This window comes from Phragmites australis, chromosome 15, assembly GCF_958298935.1.
Source record: "Phragmites australis chromosome 15, lpPhrAust1.1, whole genome shotgun sequence".
NCBI classification, from domain to species: Eukaryota; Viridiplantae; Streptophyta; class Magnoliopsida; order Poales; family Poaceae; genus Phragmites; species Phragmites australis.
Window position 1 is genome coordinate 15,439,442 of NC_084935.1, and position 19,608 is coordinate 15,459,049.

General features: G+C 40.5%; 2 protein-coding genes across 3 annotated transcripts; one reads left to right on the forward strand and one right to left on the reverse strand.

The window, feature by feature from the left end:
* Positions 1-490: 490 nt before the first annotated feature.
* LOC133892885 (uncharacterized) lies at positions 491-4,937 on the reverse strand. 2 transcript variants are annotated; one of them, XM_062333872.1, is made up of 9 exons: positions 4,711-4,934; positions 4,538-4,618; positions 3,408-3,497; positions 3,094-3,260; positions 2,014-2,083; positions 1,646-1,725; positions 1,510-1,572; positions 822-898; positions 491-729 (listed from the first exon to the last, which is right to left on the reverse strand). In XM_062333872.1, exons 1-9 carry the CDS (start codon positions 4,789-4,791, stop codon positions 629-631), a joined length of 810 nt encoding a protein of 269 aa, XP_062189856.1. In that variant the 5' UTR covers positions 4,792-4,934; the 3' UTR covers positions 491-628. The 2 variants fall into 2 exon arrangements, with proteins under 2 accessions (XP_062189856.1, XP_062189857.1); XM_062333873.1 differs by lacking the exon at positions 2,014-2,083 and having other exon boundaries at positions 1,646-1,720; positions 4,711-4,937.
* Positions 4,938-16,082: 11,145 nt separating this feature from the next.
* Positions 16,083-19,608, forward strand: LOC133892820 (ATG8-interacting protein 1-like). Its single transcript, XM_062333784.1, has 3 exons — positions 16,083-16,344; positions 17,722-18,371; positions 19,240-19,608. Exons 2-3 carry the CDS (start codon positions 17,733-17,735, stop codon positions 19,354-19,356), a joined length of 756 nt encoding a protein of 251 aa, XP_062189768.1. The 5' UTR covers positions 16,083-16,344; positions 17,722-17,732; the 3' UTR covers positions 19,357-19,608.

The window sequence follows — 19,608 nt, forward strand, 5'->3', positions numbered from 1 at the left end:
TTAACAATACTATAGAGCGACTAGAGTCGTAAAGGTCTTACATTTGAACTTTTGTACTCCCTCCATCGTAAAATAGATGATATTTTAGTCTTTTATTCGATATTTAAAATATATGACGTTATATGATTAGGTAATTTTAATCCAAATTTTCTAGTCTTACCCTTCTATTAAATAACTTCATTTTCAATACAAGTCTTATTTCTAATGCAACGAATGGTATTAATAGTGAATAAGATGATCATTCACTTTAATATTTGTGCTCAACTCTAAAACACATCTATTTTAAGACAAGACTTTTGCATGCTACATCAGCCAAGCCAACTTTTGGCTGGAGTTTTTTTTTTTTTCTTCTCTTTTTGCCGCTCAAGAGTGACCCGGGATCTCCTGCTACTGTAGCTACCCATGCCAGGTTTTGCCTTAGCCCTAGGCGAAAAAGACGGCAGGAAGACAAGTAAACGGTTTCTAGTCAGGGTTTCTAAGAGGACAATGGTTAAAGAAATCAATCCATATATTTGTGAACAATGTATTCAATAAAAAATCATGTATTTGTGTTGTTCAAGTACATCATCAAGAAACTGAGATAACCAGAAAAGTCGAATACTGTTCGGAAGATCTGCATCACTGCCAGCTATTTGAGCTTTTTGCTGAAGTCAGGGAGATCAACGAGCTGGATTCTTGATAGGCCTTCGGCTTCCTCCCTATCTTTCTGTGTGTTGTATCCCCATGTTACTGCCCCAAAAGGTATCGAGTAACATCAGCTACACAAATTAGTTTTTACTACTAATTGACATTGTGGTTGGATAACTAGAAACATGACTTACCCAGGTAGAGGTTCCATTTGTCCAGTGCTGGTTCTTTGATCACATTCTTCAAAGTTGCAAGACGGTCCTCAACGAAACTTGTAAAGGTGTGACATGAAACAAAAGAAAACAACAGTCAGTCAGTTTTGAGTCCAAAGGTACCATAAAATCCATCGCATACCATTAATAAATCCATGTTATCCGAACAATCTAAGAATCAAAATCCAGAATTAGAAAGTGATCTGGATAATGTTTGCAGAATTCTTTCATTGGATTGCCATGCTCAATGTAAACATGGCTCACTACAAACAGAAAACAGTGTTACTGGCCAACTCCATATACTACTTTCGTTTTCTTTTACTTGTCATTTAAGACATCGACACTGTCTCCAATACACATGTTTTAACATTACTTTTTATAATTATCTCAGTGAAATTTGTTAAACATATAATCATATAAAAGTATGTTTCAAGGCAGATCCACTCATATCATTTGCGTGTGTCGAATTCTAGAAATTTTGTGTGTATTAATGATCAAAGTTTTCAAAGTTTGACTGCACACATTCTAAAATGACATATATTTGAGGTAGTTGTAAGGTATGTTCCAACAAATTAATGAGGGGAGAAATAGTTGTAAATTATTGGCCAGAACTAGTTTAGGAGAGATGGTATATGGTATTAAAATTTAATCAGGCAAACGATGGACTTACTGAAGTGTTAGGCCTTGGTGCTGCGGCATTTGCTGCAGCTGCTGGAGAACTTTTACCTTTGGACTGAAGAATGAAGCCAATGATTCAGTAATAAAAATCATTGATAGGTGAAGAAGAAAATAAGTGCCCCACTAACCCAGTGCCAAGGCCGTATATCCTTTCAGAGGGAAAATCTATTCCAGCCAATTCCTTCAGTAGTGCCTTAGCAAATCTGCTCTGAAAGACAACAAGAAAGTGATCAGTGGAAGATCATCATTATGCGTTACTTATAGAGCAGAACGCTGAAAATAAATATGAATTGTGAAAAAGCTGGAAACAAACTTATAAAATCTCCAATATCAAAAAGATTAACAGTAAAGCCTAAAAGATGGTTGTTAGCATCATTTGTAGTGCACAATGCTCAGTTGTTCATGAATGTATTTGAACAGAAGCTGTAACCATATTTCACGGAATAGAAGATGTAAAAAATTTAAGTTGCATAGAAGCTAAATGTAGGATAGAGACCTGTTTTGTTGTGACTATGTAAACATCAGAGCTTGAAAATTTCAATGCATCGGCTGTCCCAGGATAAAACCTGCAGTCATGTTGACTTGTCCGTAAACTTGTAAAGTGCACAATATGGTTTGTTCAATGTGGAATGAATATGACACACTTCAGTGTCATTGCATCACTTCCAACTTTTGCCAACTTGTATTAGTTGTAAAACTGAAATGGGGGCACAGTGGGAAAAGTGTACATATTGGGGCACAGTGGCCGTCTTTTAAAGGATTAATAAAATTAAGTTTGTTCAAAAGTCAAATAAAACTTTTACATAGAGCAATTAGATTAAGTTAATTTGTAAGACAGAATCACACAAGCAACCAATAAGCCGACAACAGACAGCAAAGCGCATACGTGAGCTCATGCAGACACACACGCACGGTCAGGGCTAGCGTGTAGACATGAAGCCAGCGATGTAGAATTCAAGATTAATGATCAATTTTCTTTCCAACCGCACATTTGATAGTTATTAATCAGTATATAATATGGAGTCATACCAAATAGAACGTCATTTACTAGTTATTTCCACCTGAATACAATGATAATTCTGGTACTAATTTTTTAAACCATCTTTGCATGTCTGTATAAGGGAAGTGCTACAAAAATGTATCACCCGTATTGGATCTGTGTGGTTATGGGCCTCATGTTATTTCTGAAATCTTTTAGTGTTCCACTCAACTCAGGACAGAACCCTAATGTATCTAGAGATAACTGGTCATCCAAGTGGAACCAGTGTTACATGGACACGGACACAGGTGTCGGAATCCAACTCGGACTCGGTTGAACGATTCGGCAAAGAAAATTTGGATACACGAAATACAACTCGGAATCCGACACGGGTGTCGGAATCCGACTCGAATTCGAGGTGTCCGATTCGGCAAATAAATTTGGACACGGGTATCCAGGCAACACTGAGTGGAACATGTCGTCCAAGTACCAATAGTACAAAACACAAAGTGTCTGGTTAAGTCTAACTTAGTATATCTGAATATATTAGCTGTACCAAAAAGAAAATATACACCAATTGTTTCATAGATCAGTCACCTGTTAGCACCTATCCAGCCTGAAAAATCATTTTCAATCCAGTCATCCCTTACACGACCGAAGAGATCTACCAAAGACTCCCTATCTTCTTGCCACTCAGCCATAAGAGTGGGCTTCAGTTTTAACCAGTTCTCCAATATTTCTTTGATGCTAAGCCCATCTGCAACCTTGCACATATAACCTTCATATAAAAATTTGATCAAGCTAGATGTCTATAACCATTTGCCTATTCTGGTACCAACTAAGACATAAGTATGATGTTATTTGGTGCCGATATAATCAATACTCTACAGGTGAAGCACTAAAGTACTTACTGATGATTTCCGAATAGAGGGTGTTCGGATCTCAACAAGCAACCTAATAAGCAACAGATTCTCATATCCTGTTTCCACCACTGGACGGAGCTGAAATAGTGGAAAACATTCTACATAAGTTTTGAATTCTAATCGGTAAAATTACAAAGGGGTATTATGTTCCTCTCACAGAACCGATATGAGAAAATGATGTCATTATGCTTTATGACTTACGAGGATGAGAAACTGAAAAAATTCATAGCACCAAATTTTCGAAAAAATCAGATATTATTGGAGTTGTACTATTCTTGAATTGTAGCAGATACTTTTAGCATGTTGATGAGTGTGGACCAAACATGTTCCTCCCAATACATATTGTAGTTGTAGATGAGAAAACATCATTTAACGGACATAAGAGTGGAAGGGCAATTCACTTGGTTTGATTGGTCCAAAACTCTAGAGACAGTTTATTTATCAACTATTACCTAGATTTGAAAAATCATGGACATTGAACAATTTACAAAGTTGAACTGAGAAACTCTGTAGTTCTGGACAGGGCAATGAAAAACATGACAAAATCAACCATATGAGCAAGCTGCACACTGTTCCAACCCACTAACTCAATGATCCATCACACTATTTTTGGTACATTCTTTTGGTTTTCCTGTTCTTTGTTGTCACATTCTTGTCACCTAAAATTGGCAAATGATTCGACTGAGTAACTGACAAAGTACTTGCACACTAACACCCCAATACCACATTGAAACTACAACCTCCCCAATTACTTTTACGTCTCCACCCCCATTAAGATCACTTAAAAAAGCATCCCGGCTGCAAAATTAGTGCCAGTTTGCAATTGTTGCGCTAAGCTACATTGCGACATGGAATTTAGTTAGGGGAAGATTTACTAGTTCTAGTAAGATATCGTTGTTACAGCTCCATAAAAGATGTTTCCGACTAATTAACAGATCCAAAGTTACAAAGAAACAAGTGCTTTTGATAAAAACAAACACCGCGACGCTAAATGGAAATTAAGATTGACAGCAATGCGAATTAGTAGCTCCAACCATGTCAAGAAACAAGCGGCGCAGCTGCCATACCCGTCCTCACATGGATCGCGAGAATCGAGTGTGGGAGAAAAAGCGACTTACAGTGTACATTTGGTCCACTATCCACTCCTCCATGGCGGCGTCAACCTGCTCAAACACCCACGGCCACCTCACCTTGGCGGCCTGCCAAAGCATATCAAATCGATCAGGAGCACACCGTCACATACCTTGACGCAGATCAAGCACGCAAGAAACAAGACGGAAGAGGAGGAGACCTTGACGGCGGAGATGGAGCTCTCGCCGCAGCTGTCGCAGAAGACGCCATCAAAGTCGAGGGCGTACAGGTCGCCGTCCATCGCGCCGCGCGCTCAAAAGGCCTTTGCCTTGCCGCCCGTCCTCCTCCTCGCTCCTCCGGACGGCCGAATTGGATGAGGCCTCGAATTTCTTGCGGCGGGGAGGGCAGGACTCTGGATATCGCGGCATTTGATTTTTTATTTCACCCTACCCTCTACGATAATGATAAATTTGTCACTGGACTATTGTCATATATTTACAATAGAATATTTATCATCCGCAATAAAAAGTTGTCACTTCAATAGAGACATAAAAAATTAAATATTTTTTAATATGAGGAGGATCACGGAAAATGATAAGGGGACAGCTCCCCTACGCACAGGGGAATAAAACGCTTTAGTGATGCGTTCTCAAATTAGGAAAAATATTTTTTAAAGGTCCGGTCTGGAGATGGAGTTTCAGAATTCAACGGCCTAAAATTTAGTACAACCTTAAACTAAATCCTAAATTTTCTACAGCATTCCCCCTCTTCCAAAAATTGAAAAATCTAGTGGCATTATTTTAGAAGAAACTCCGCATTTAGTAGGTTCTCTGTAATGCCGAATATTAAAAAAAAGAGTTGATCAAATAATTGACTTTTAAATTTGTTGTTCATATGAATAATCGGAAACCGCAGTTGTGCAGATCTCGTCGAGACGAACCCATTGTACTATTTAAATGTCAATTTCGAACACTTTATGACCCGTAACAAGTCCAATAAACTTAGATCGTTAGTTAATTTTTTTTAAGAAAAAAGATAAAGTCATAGATGGGTCGGTTGTCACCCGACACATCCACACACGTCTCGACTCAGAGCCACCTGTCACCTGTCGCTACTATCTCTCTCCCTGCGCCGCACTACCGCTCGCCTCCCCGTCAGCTCGCCGTCGTCACCGACCGTCTCTAGCATGTGGCACCACCGCCGGTTGCCGTTGTTGCTGCGTGTGAGGAACCGTCTAAACATTATTCTAATTAAATTATTAAGTCGGTCATTTACTTAATCACAATTTCAATTTAGGTGGTAGCAATAGCACAATCACGGTGATAGGTAATGAATAATATGTATCTGTGCAAAACTGCAGAAAGATGAAATTGTCCTCTATTGTGTTCAAAGATGTCCGACTATGCAGTTGTTACTCTTTCAGATTTTGTTACAAATTCGAGGTTCATAAGTTGTTCAGTGAGTCAAGTTGTTCATACAGGAATGTCATTTAAAATCTGATGATTTTGCTCTCTGCTTACATAATGATTTTGCTCTCTGCCATCTTTGGTTCTCTGAACTGAATATCATTTTTCTCTCTGCTCCAATACACTCAGATGCATGGATCCATCTCTTTCAGTTACTGCTGGTGGTGGTAGCGCACTTAGGGAGGAGGAGGATTAGAGGAGCACGGTGGAAACGAGGATGAAGACACTGGTGCGCCGCTGATGGTGATCACAGGACTTGAGCATTGTCAGATCCCTGATTTTTTTTTTCTCCCCTTCTCCTCTCTCCTCCTCTCTCTTCCTCCTCTCCCTATGACCCTTGCTGCCCTGCCAGCGCCGCGCCGTGGCCACGCGTCGCATGCAGTCCTCACGCCCCGCGCCGCCTCGCCCCTCGCGCCGTGCAGCCCCTCATTGGCCCTATTTAAGGGATGCACGGTGTGCCGGTCGTCCCCCCATCTGCACCTCCATCTCTCCCTCACCTCCACCGCTTCCCTCCGAACACCGCCGCCGCCGGTGAGCCCCCCCGTTCCGTTCTTCTCTCTCCCCCCTTCCCCCCCTGTGGGCGTACCTGGGTCCCCCGCTATCGCCGGCCGCCGCATTTTCGTTGCCGGCCGAAGCCCTCGCCTCCCCACCGCCGGCCAGATCCGGCCGCCGCCGCCTCAGTCTGTCAGGCAGCGAGGTCTGCCGCCGACCTCCGCCGGCGCGCCACCGCCGCGTCGCCCTTCCCCTCTCCCTCTCTCGCTCCCTCTCGCTCTCTCCGTTGCGCCAGCTGTCCCTCCTACGGTTGACAGTTGGGCCCCCACAAAACTGAGCCGACTGATAAGAAACCGAGCCGAACCTCTAACAAAACCAAGCTGACCGATAAGAAACAGAGCCGAGCCACTGATAAAACCAAGCCGAGCCCCGAGCCGTTTCAAACGGAATATTCTAGGAATATTTCCCTCTTTCTTTTTTCTGATTTTCTCTCCCAGCAAAAATTTCGAAGCCCGTTTTTCCTCCGTTCTAACTCTGCTTTCAACGATTCTTCCGCCGATATTCATCTAAATTCGAGATCTAACCAATCATGTCAATTTCATAATTTTTATAAATTATTTGGTATTTTTTTTTAATCGTTGATTGATTGTGTGCGCTTTTGTCGTTGTTGCGATTGTTAGAGGAAGGCGCATTCGTGGAAGATGCCGAGGATCCGGAGTTTGAAGAAGGAGCGGACGAGGACTTCAACGAAGCCAAATCCTACAACCGTTGATCATATTGATCCTATGTTTTCAAATACAACCTGTAGAGCCATTGTTTCAAATAATAGGTATTTGTATGATTAAGTTAATAGCTGTGATTTTAAAGAAATGCTAGAATAGTTATGACCTAGCTTGTTTATGCCATGACTTGATATTGTTACCTTTATTCTGTTGAAACCCTATAAGGTTCCCAACATCAACTATAATGATTGTTTGGATGAATGCTTGTTTGCTAGCATGCTTAGGATTGCTTTGCTCAAAGAAAGAACTAGATTATTTACATATGTTAATTATGCCTTTTCGAAAATGTGAAGTGATGTGTGCTTGGTGCGTGTGCGTGTAAAACTTGTGTTCATGGGAAAAACTCTAGAGTAGTGTTGATGAGGGTGAGTAAAGTACCCCACAAAGGTGGGAACTATTTTGGGGCAAGGTTCGCCTTTGTAGTGTTCTTGCTGGGAGACTCTTGCGTCGGTCGTATAAGGACCGATTCGCTGTGACATCTTACCTAGTATCCACTTGTACAACCACATGGTCTAAATAGGCAGGACTTGACATAACCCCTTCGACTTAGTTCGGTACCCACCCGGAGGCCGGTAGTGGCAATGGGGACCGGGAGAAGACTTGGGTGGTACGTAGCCTAAGATCCGGCTGGTGATATTGTTAAGGCTATGTCAAAGCTTTAGGATTGCTAAGTGGTCCTTCCCGTGGATCTTCTAAGGCTATTGGTATCTTAGTGCCCCATGGGTAGATATTGCGACTACGTTGTGAGGTCGTTGTGTTTCGTTATTGACAGCTCCACCAGTTGCTAAGGTGGGAGCTTGTGTATATCTTGTGGGTAAAATGTACAACCTCTGCAGAGTGTTAAACCTATCTGGATAGCCGTGTCCTCGGTCAAGGACATGCTATGGTTTGGTCACAATGAGTAGCTTTTCGGCGTGAGTACCTCCTTGGTGTGTGAGTGGGTAGTGTGCGCATGTTTTCGAAAAGAAGTGTTTTGACTTTGCGCCCTAAGCCTCCTGAACTGTGTGTCCGCCGGCAAAAGACTTGTGGGAACTGGCGGGATAGAAGTATCTCCTCCAGGGCTATCAACCCCCGTAAGCTCAACTTACGTGTTCCCTTCAGAAATGTTTTTTAAGGTAGTCTTTGCAAAATGAATCTTGCATCAAAAACTAGCTTTCTGCAAAACCTAAAACACTCTACAGCCTTATCCTTGATCTATCCATATGCATCTAATATTCCCACCTTGAGATAGGACTTGTTCAGTACCTTATGTACTCATCTTGGTAATTGTGGATCTAGATGATCCAGAGGCCGATTTCGTTGAAAGTGAAGATGAAGAATAGAGAAGCTGGTTTCGTCTGCACTCAAGACTGCCTGTAGGCCATGTGTCACTTTTGCGTTGTTTCCGTTATGCTGTGAATGTTTGTTTATTTATGCCTACGGACCTTTATTGTAATGAACGCTGTATTGTACCCTATTATCGTACTTAATTGATGTATACCTGTGATATCTACTTCTGTTAGGAATTTGTGCGTACCAGCTACTGATCAGGGATGGGTATGAGTTACATAAGGTAACCCGAAGGAGGAGTCCGACAAGCATCGACTTGGACCAAGAGCTGGATTGTAAGGTTGCCCAAGATCTCCCCCATTTCTTCACACTTCAGTTCCTTTGTTTTCGGTCAGATTCCCTTATTTGTTCATGCGTGTTCTTGGTTCCCCGTGCCAGATGGTACCTTATCGTTTGATTATACAATTTGTGTTCAGATTTTGTTACAAATTGAAGGTTCAGAAATTGATTGGTAAGTCAAGTTGTTCATACTGGAATGTTATATAAATTCTGATGATTTTGCTCTCTGCTCACATACATGATTTCTGCCATCTTTGGTTCTCTGAACTAAATGTGATTTTGCAAATTTAAGAAAGAACATTGTTGCCAATTAGTGCTGATGCTCTAAATTTAGGTTTAAAATATCACCCATGACCATGTGTGGTTTCTTAACAACCTCAATCTAAAGTTTAGTTTTGACCTCCATAGTTCATACAGCTTCAGATAACTTTTTTCTTATTCTGATTTTAGCTTACCAATGTATATATATAAAAAAAGTGACATAATTGAATGCAACAAGGGACATTTGAGGAACTGGTATGGTAAAACCACCAATGGGGATAGACCAATTGTATGAGATCCTACTACTTGATCTTGCATTTTTCTGCAAGATAGTTTGAAACAAGGCAATAAACTTTGAGCTGTAATTAACAGTGCCCAGCCCAGTTTATAGGACCTTGCATCTCCGGACCCGTATCCTCTGCAGTACTGCATGATCTGGACCTTCCTATCGGAGCGAAGCTAAGATTTACTGCTACAGTATGCAAGCACAGTGCAGCACCTCTGAATACTGTGTCAACAGTTACTTGCTACAGTATTCAGCGCCTCCCTACAGTACTGTAGAGGATACGGGTCTTGCATCTCCACCTAAGGAGAACTGATCTGTTTCACTATTATTTCTTTAGGTTGTCCTATAGAAATAACAGTTTTCAACTTGGATAATCTTGCACCTATTACTTGATCTTTCTTTATAGGTGGAGATGCTCGACCGCAGGATAAGGCCTAATGTGGTGACGTACCTGGCCATAATCGAGCCGTAGGTACGCTTCGTTGTGTAGGAAATGTTTGTATCAAATAGAATTTTTTGGTTGTAACTCTTCAATACAACTTTCAATGGAAGTATGTACTGTTATGCTGAACAGGGTCAGTGCCTTGTGTCGCCTTGCGGTTAGTATTTAATTGCAAAGTGTGTAATGTTATGGACTCTATAACTCAATTCAATCAGTTGTCAGAATGTCCTGAAATAGAATTTATGCTCTAGAGAATGAACATTTTGCAATATTTTTTTTTTCTTGGACTAGCATCATGTCAAAGAAATTATAGAGCAGTTGGCAATGCAAAATATTGTATATTAGCCTACAGCTGGGCTGCATTGTATCCTGCAGATAATGGACAAACGGAATGGATGGCTTAACCCAAAAGGATGAAACAAATCACTATTTTTTCTGGCACTAGTATCTTTGTTATCTTGTGGAAATTACAAGATTGTATTGAATAACAAGTTGTTTGATAAAGCATTTGATTGTTTAACCTTTTTATATAGCTTACAGACATCGGGTGTTTATATTTCTGTACCACTCAATCGATTTTGTTTGAACTAATTGACCTGCTTTGTGCTGGTATTTTCATATAGCTTACTGCTCTATCGAGATATTCTTAACAAAGAAGCACCATATGTTTCCATTTCTGTACCACTCAACCGATTCTGTTCCAACTAATTGACCTGCTTTGTGGTGGCATATATATCTTCTCCTTTTCCTCAGCCAGTGTCTTACGCATAAGTGTCATTGGCCCATGTGATACTCTAATGTTTGACTTTGGCTTTGCTCAACAGGGAGTTAGGATTTGAACCTTTGGGTCTTAATTTAGGCGTCAAGATTTGATACACACATAGGATCGAAATATTGTATCCTCTTATGGTCATACAATATGAGTTTTCGTGGTCGAGATCAATGTATAGTAACATCATGCTAAATGTTTCAAATCGACCACTTTCAACAATGATAATGTTATATCTATTCAAGAATTTAGTACACATTTTGTTGGGAAAATGCTAGGGATATACTTCATCTAAAAAAAAAAGTTTTTTCAGAAGTTTTATCTTGATGTAGTAACTTGTAGAGTTAATAATTATTGCAATTGATGTTTGATGCTTCACTATTTTAGATTAATAAATAAATAATTTTCATAGCTGTGAGCTTCATCTAAAAAAGGCTTTTCAGTTTAGATACTATACTAGCAGCAGCAAGTAGTCACTGCATGTTATATAGCGCGCCATAGTTCTAGTATATGCCTGAATGATTATTCAAAGTCTTCAGAAGAGCACCTCCTAGAAGAGAGTATATATCTCAAGAAGAGAACTAATCTTCCTAAAGAATGAGAATATCCTTGAAGGACTAAGTTAATGAATAACTTGCCAATCAATTGTTGAACAACACCATTAATCCCAGAAGTGGATCATAGACTCGAATGAAAAAAATGAAACAAAGAGGCATGATGGACCATGAAGGTGCCATAGAAGCACTTGGAAAGTGCATGTTCTCTGTTACCATAGAAGGTGTAAAAATAATGGTGATGATTGGCAATGAAATATCCCCTAAATTCTTAATTAAGACTGGTTTGTGTATTACTCTTTAGTGGTACAAGTCAAATCTTGAAGGTTTGTAGAATAGATTAATTAGCTGTAATCTTGAAGATCTCACTAAAAGAGAGAGTTGTAAGTATTCAACCTTTAGTATTGAGGATATGTTATATCAAGAAGGTATGTATCATTGCAACTTATCCTCATGATCCTCTATAAAAGGATTAGTCCTCTGAAAATGATAAATTCTGTTTGTATTGCAAACTAATTAAATAAGTAGTCATTTGTGCATGAAGCACATGTTCCAATTATTCCTATCACAATAAATAGAAGAATTGTGAGTAAAGTCTATGAGTGAGTAAAGTCTATGAAGGACTAAAACATCATAATGATTGAATACATTGCTTACACATTTATGAATAAAGTGGTTAAAACATTTTGAACAATGAGGTTCAAATGATGTCATTGTGAGGGGGAGTATGTATAGACTTTGATTTTGGATTTGAAATCCTTATATTGTTTATCTAGAAGGAATCAACTTGATGACTAATAATTAACACTTAAGTATTAAGATCAAGTAGACCTTTATAACAAAATCTTGAAGATTGATAGCTATTCATGAAGAATATAACATCTCAAACACTATGATTTAGAAGGTTATGTGTTGTATTTTTTTCGTGAGTTTTTACTTAAAAATTTATCACATGAGGTTTTTAACGAGGAAACGTGTGCAATGCAACTTATATATGCGATATACTCTTTTTCTCCAAAGAAACATTTTTCCCACTATGGTTTTTAATGAGGCATGTGCATCTCATGGTATTGGCCCGTGTCCCATGAGGTCTCAGCCATGCTGTCTGCACGATGAAGGTGAGATCCACACAGGTCCCCTTACGTGATCGGGTTGGTTACGGGCTTCTACCTAAACTTGGACTTGGACTCTTTTTCTACAGGACCAGGGGCGGATTCACCAGTATGGCGAGGCATGGCGGCCGCCATACCTGCCGACTAGTGGACCTCCCCTCCCTCGGTGTCCCGTTGTCAGCGTGTCGTGGCATCGCAGCATAGCAGTGTGAGCATTGGTTGATGCTTTTGATGGCCGACCTGGACCTAGGCCTAGTGGGCTTGAGGCATTACGTTGTGCATGTGCTTCCCAGTCGCAACAACTCATGGGCCATGGCCATCCGATCCATATACGATGTACTCAACCTAGAGTCCTGGACGCGAAGCGACACACCGCGACCGGCACCATGCAAGACATGACGAGCTATGGCCGGCAGAGGATCCCTAGGCGAAGGTGGCGAGAGATCATCAGAGAAGTGAGGATTGGAGATTCAGAGCACTGGAGCACAGAGAGGCGGAGTGGAAGGGGCGCTTGCCGCTATGGCCGCTCCATCTCTACGAGATCGTGGAAGAGCAGGCAGCCGAAAGGGAGCACCGTCTTGCCGCCGAGGGCTAGCTGTTGGCTGTTGCTAAAGCTGGGATGGGGAAAAAAGGAAAATGTTAGTAAATTTGAATTGGCTAAATGCTCTAAACTAGATGTCTAGAATGTTGTGCTAGTTCTGACTACAAATCATATGCAATTGTGCTCATGTTTGATACTTTGATTTGATTTTTTGTAGTTGTGGGCTTGAAGAGATACTATAGCACAGTTTTTGGGCCAAGTACTGGCACAGGCGGAACAGCTGCCTCACCCGAACAAGAACAATCTAATGTTGTTGCACCTTCACAAGAGGAAAACGTTGGGCACAATAGTGCTCTAGAAGCACAGCTTGAACAATCACCGGCACAACAACCACAAGTACAAAGTTTACAAGTAGAGGATGGTGACTACATTAAAGAGTTCAACCAAGATCATATCCTGCAAATCCGGGACTTCAGATTCCAATTGAGAATTTTCATCCTGGCATTAGAGATCAAGTGAAGAGAGCTTATTTGTTGAAAGGTCCCATACAGCCTATTGGTTATAATTTTCCTCGCAAACTTTATGGAAGTAATGACTATAGGTCATTTTGTGAAAGATGGTTTGCAAAATATGATTGGTTGGAATATATTATGTCCAACGATGCTGCTTATTGCTTTTATTGCTTTCTTTTTAAAGATCAGCCACCCGATGGTCAATTTACTCATGATGCCTTCACAAAATTAGGCTTTAACACCTGGAAAAATGCATATAAAGCACTTCCTTTACATGTTGGTGGCATCGATAGTCATCATACAACTGCTAGGAAAGCATGTGAGGACTTTAACAATCCAAGGGAAAGTGTGGCAACTAAGTTGCGAAATTATAGCAAAGAGTCTGAAATGAAATATAAAATCCGTTTGACTACTGCTTTAGATTGTGCAAGATATCTCCTTATGCAAGGTCATGCTTTCTGTGGGCATGATGAATCTTTTTCCTCTCTAAATAAGGGAAATTATTTAGAGATGATTGATTGGTATAAAGACAAGAAAGAAGATGTGAAGGATGCATTTGATGAGTTATGCCCATCTAATTGCCAAATGCTTGTATCCAGAAAGACCTTGCACAATGTTGTGTTGAAGAGGTCACTAAAGTTATTATGGGAAAGATTGGGCATGGTTGTTTCTCCGCCCTTATTGATGAATCCCGTGACATATCAATCAAAGAGTAAATGGCTGTGATTGTAAGGTAAGTTGTTGATTATATATTCCTGTTTTGGATCATTTAGTCCATTGTTTTTTAGTATTAACTAATTAATAATCGCATGTTTGTGAATAGCAAAGGGAAGGTTATGGAGAGATTTTTTGGGCTACAACATGTGAAGGAGACATCATCTGATGCATTAAAGAAATGTTTTGTTCAGATGTTTGGTCATAAATTACCAATCGTTAGGCTACGAGGACAAGGATATGATGGGGCATCCAACATGAGAGGTGAATTTAATGGGCTGCAGAAACAAATTCGTGATGATAATCCGTATGCTTTCTATGTTCATTATTTCGCACACCAGTTGCAGCTAGTAGTTGTTGCAGTCACTGAATGTTGTGCTGGCATTAATGATTTCTTTGAGTATGTCAATTTGATTGTAGCCAACACTAGTGCATCTTGCAAGAGGAAGGATATATTAACCGAGAAGCATCACAAAAATATTTTGAATAACTTGGAGAGTGGAGAGATTTTTTCAGGAAGAGGAAAGTATCAAGTCACTAGCTTGGTCAAACCTGAAGACACTAGATGGGGCTCGCACTATACTACATTACTCCGTATTGACTTAATGTGGGATGTCGTGCTACTAGTTTTGACCTTTATGAACCAAGATCAACGCCGTGTAACCACTGCGGGAAGTTTGGTACACATAATGGAGAGTTTTAACTTTGTATTCATTTTGAAGATGATGCTGAAAGTATTTCGCATAACAAATGAGTTGTCACTTCTCTTGCAAAGGAGAGATCAAAATATTTTTCAAGCCATGTCATTGATTGTTGATGTGAAAGCACGATTGGTCGACTTGAGGAACAGTGGTTGGGGGCCACTATTTGCTGAAGTTCAAACATTTTGTGATGCAAAGAAAATTCAAATACCAAATATGGATGCTCCAAGACCAAGATGGGACCGATCAAGGCAAGAAAAGGGGATAATGATCACTGAAGAACATCATTATCATGTCGGTACATTCTATATTACTGTAGATGCTATAAACACAGAGATAAACCATCGCTTCAATGAGGTTTCGACGGAGTTTCTTGTATGCTTTTCTTGTTTAGATTCAAGGGACTCATTCTCTAAGTTCGATGTCACCAAGCTTGCACAACTTGCATAGATCTATGATGCAGACTTCTCAAATGTTGATCGTGCAACTATAAAGGATTAACTTGACACCTTCATTATTCATGTTAGAAGAGTTGATGGTTTTATTACTTGTCATGACATTAGAAGTTTGGCAGCCAAGATGGTTGAAACTAAAAGACATGTGGTCTTTCCATTAGTGTATCGCCTCGTTGAGTTAGCACTGCTTCTACCAGTGGCAACAACTTCTGTTGAAAGGGTCTGTTCAGCTATGAATATTATCAAGACTGATTTGCACAATAAGATAGCAAATGAGTGGCTTAATGATTTGATGATATGCTACACCGAGAAGGACTTGATGACAAGAGAATTATGAAGCGTTTCCAAGCCATTAAAAATAGGAGAATGAATTTGCCTCGGTCTTTAGTGGTACGTTCAATTACTTTTAGTACTTAGGATTGGCTTTGGTTTATGATAAATTATAGTATTTAAAATTCAATCTGACTTTTATTCTTTGTGTCATGTTTTCGTCCAATTACTACCTATTATTTTGTATAAGCTTTGCGAGTTCATTATACATATTAGTAGTGCTAGTTCGCCATAGGTAGCTTTTAATCTGGATCCGCTACTGTACAAGACTATATATATATATATATATATATATATATATATAAAAGAGGATTGTACAATAGATCTATCATATAAAATAATAAGAAATGAAGTCTATCTACATTTGTATCTACTTATGATCTTGTATTTATAGCTTATACGTTTGTATCTACTTATAAACTTGTATTTGTAGTTACTGGGATGGTAAGGTTGTAGCCGCCGGCATGATATTACAACAGTACCATCGTGGGACCATGTCTGCGTAACGTCCCTGCGCGCAGGTGGGTCCCACCTCCACACGCACCGTTCGTCGCCCTGGCCTTACCCCGCCATCAATCAAGTCCTCTGGGGAAGAGAGGAGATTAGGATACGAATTCGTGCTGTAATCGGTCTCTCGAACAGCCCACTAGACAAATAAAATACTCCTACAAATATTAGTAGGAAAGAAAAAGGAAAACAGAGGAAGGCTGATTACGCGTTGCAGCTCCAGGCTGTGGAGGACTCCTCCCCGCACCAATCCCAGCACCGACGCCGACGCCGTCGCCCACCGGCTCCTCCTCCTGTAACCCCCGGCGTCGGTTCTCACAAGGTGCGACCTTGCTCCTCCGTCCCCCCTCTATTGAATCGCTTATCGGTGTGCCGCTCGCCGTAACAGTAATACGCTTCTTGATCTGTCATCGGGTTAGACCGCGGTGGAAATCTCGGGCTCGAGAAGGGTTTCCGCTGGTTCTTGCGGATGCGGAAGTCCTAGTATTAGGTGTCTAGCTAGGTTTGCGTGGATGCGTTCGCGGGGGTTGCTTGCGAACTGAGTATTTATCAGGCGGAAGATCTTGGTTCCCGTGGTTACTAGCCTATTGGCATGACCATACGAGGTGCGTCTTCAGACTTGTTTGCCCAATAATGGGAACATCCTTAGAAGCCCGGATTGGAACGTGGGATTTGATGGTCTGTGTTACTATGTGTGACGCCTCAAAATTTTTGCTGGAGAAGTTAACTTGGTCAAGCAGGGGGCGGCAATATGATTGATATTGGCTGTAGCAACTGAATCGAGGGAGAAAGCCCATTGCGAAACAAATGGCACCTGCAGCTTGAAAAGGGTTAGGTAGGAGTCCTAGGACATTCGAGGTTCTTTGTGCAAGAAATTTAGCTAGTTTTTTTCCTTCCCCCGTAATTGTGACTAATATCTGTAGTTTGAGATGATACTCTTGGCATGTACAATGTTGCTGGTTTAGTGTCCATAGCAACTTGGATTCTGAATTTCTAGTGGGATTTCACACAATCTGTGATCCTCTAACGTTAATGCTGATGTCAATACTAGCAGTTAAAGGCTCCAATTAAGGCCTTGTCTGCTGGTGTGCTGTAGACATTGGCATAAGAGGTTTCATGTGTCATTGGACTGAGGAATGTTGGAGATACTGGTTTGATGGAGCTGGCAGGTGCTGTTGCAACAGAGTGGTATGAAGGGAAGGTGTGGCACCACATGATTGTAGGGAAGCAACACAGGAGGCTGCGAGGGGAAGTGTGAAGGAAGGTGGGGAGTAAGGAGAGCTGACTATGATAATCTGTGAAAAGATGGATGAGAGCAGAAACACATGCAAATAATGGTATAAGTGAGTAAATACAGGATGTCTTTAGAGCTACAGAGGCACAGACTAAGTGAAGTAATGGACATATGAACCATAGTGTGCCTTGTGGTGATGATGGTTCAGGATTTGCATATTAGCATATGGGTTTTTGCTCTGTTTGCCGCTAGTTCTAAAAATGTGCCTTTTTTCTACAAGCCTACAACTATGAAGCAGTGATTATTTCTTCATGACAAGTAAACACCCAAATGAATGAATCATTAACTGCATTGTGTAAACTGGCATATACTGTAAGATGCAACAATACAACGTATTGATCTGCACTAACATTCGTTCTTTTGAGTTTCTTACATCTAATGTCGAGTTTTTGGTGTTTGTGTTAGGTTTTTTATGCATGGCATCCGACAATAAGGTCACTGAAGTGTCATCTGTGGCTGATGAATGGGATATGCTATCTCTGACTTCATCAGTGTACGCTAGCCCATTATACCGAAAAGGATTTGATCCAATTAATTTGCCTGGGTATGGGGATGTGAGTAATAGTCAGCAAGGGACACATCCTGGATTATACGTGTCAGATGGATTTGTGTTCCCTCCAAGTGAGCATGAGAATTTGCCAATAGAACCTGAGGTTGATGAATTAAATACTAACAACAATGGTAAGGAATGTAGTTGTGATGGGAATAATGATGAATGGTGTTATGTGGAACCCGATGAAGTTGATGGCATTAATGATGAAAACCCATCTGTCAGTAGTGACTTGCCTTCTGCCAATGAAACTACTTTCGCAGATTCAAAACCCCCAGAAATACATGCCAAGGAAGAGAAAGATCGTACAACCTTCAAGTCTGATCTTCCGAGTGAAGGATGGTGGAAAAGGAAATCCACTTATCTTTTCCACCATATAAAGGGTTTGACTACAGTCTGCTCAGTTGTGGCAGCTGGTGCTGTTGTGGGTTTTGTTGTAATGGGTAAGAGGTGGCAGCAGGACAACTGGCACCTTCATCAACTTCATTTTAGCATCAGCAGTGAGGTATGCTATTTTTAATCTGATGAAGAAGCTTCACTAAGAGCGCTTTTCGTATTTCCATTGCTCATTGTTTTTCTTGTATCTTTGTTAATTATTTGGCGATGTTGATAAACCAAGATGAAATTTGTAACCTCCTCCCTTATGCATCATGGAATACACAGACGACAAAAAGTGACAGAACGGCTTTATGTGTCCTGCTTGTGATTCAAACTGCTTCCTATTGGTTTGTATTTCAGAATTTTTACTAAAGAAAATGGATCATCTTGCAAAAGTCAAACGTGTGTAATTACACCTATTATAGAAATTGCCTATTCTTACTATTATTAGACTTAGTTTTCATGATGTTTTGACCAATATGCTAATCAGTAAGGTGTTCTACTTCTTAATTCGTGATCTGATCGTGGAACATACACTCTTCATGAGCTTATTGCCTTCTTGACTAAATTGATGAAGTTATTAGAGGCCTCTTGTTATGGACATTTCTTTTCCAGACTGTATATTATCAATAATTTGCTCCCATTTCATTCAAATTTGTTTCAATTACGGCCGTTATCCTCTATAGAATATTTTGTTGAATACGCATCTTCTATACAGTACTAGGCTTGTTGACCAGGATGTTCATTGATCAGTTCGTTTGATTAATGAGGTAGGTTAGATTCAGATCTTTTACATGAAGATGTTATTGTTTTGAAGTTGAGGACTTGCACCTTTTCCTGGACTTCTGTTTGAAGCAGACGCATTGCTTTGCCACATGCTGCTTTCTATATAGAATTGGTCCTTTTTGCTTGATAGAAACTGATGTAACATTTAAGCAAAAAAAATTTGTTCTGGTAACCAACTAATCATATGGCTGTCTGACTTTGTTTGATAGAGCACGAATCAAGTCATTGGATTATTCAGCCGTTTGAAGGACGGGCTTCCCGGGAGTCAGCAGCTGAGGTCTTTGCTGCCAACTCGTGTACTCCCGCAACAGCAGCTGAGTGCTTGAGCGCAACAGGTGCTGAATTTTGGTGGCAGGGAGTGCTTCTAATGTCAATTTTTGTTTCGCATATGATTTTGAGATAGTACATGCTTTCTTGTACTAGTACGACTGTTGATTTTATCCTTGTGTAAATTTGTGGTCGAGACTTTCATGTCGCATTATTATTCATAGTCCGTAGGAACTGTAAAATACATGGGGGAAAAACGACATATAGGCCACTACAACTATCTGTATCTGCTGTCTGGGTATGAGCCTCCA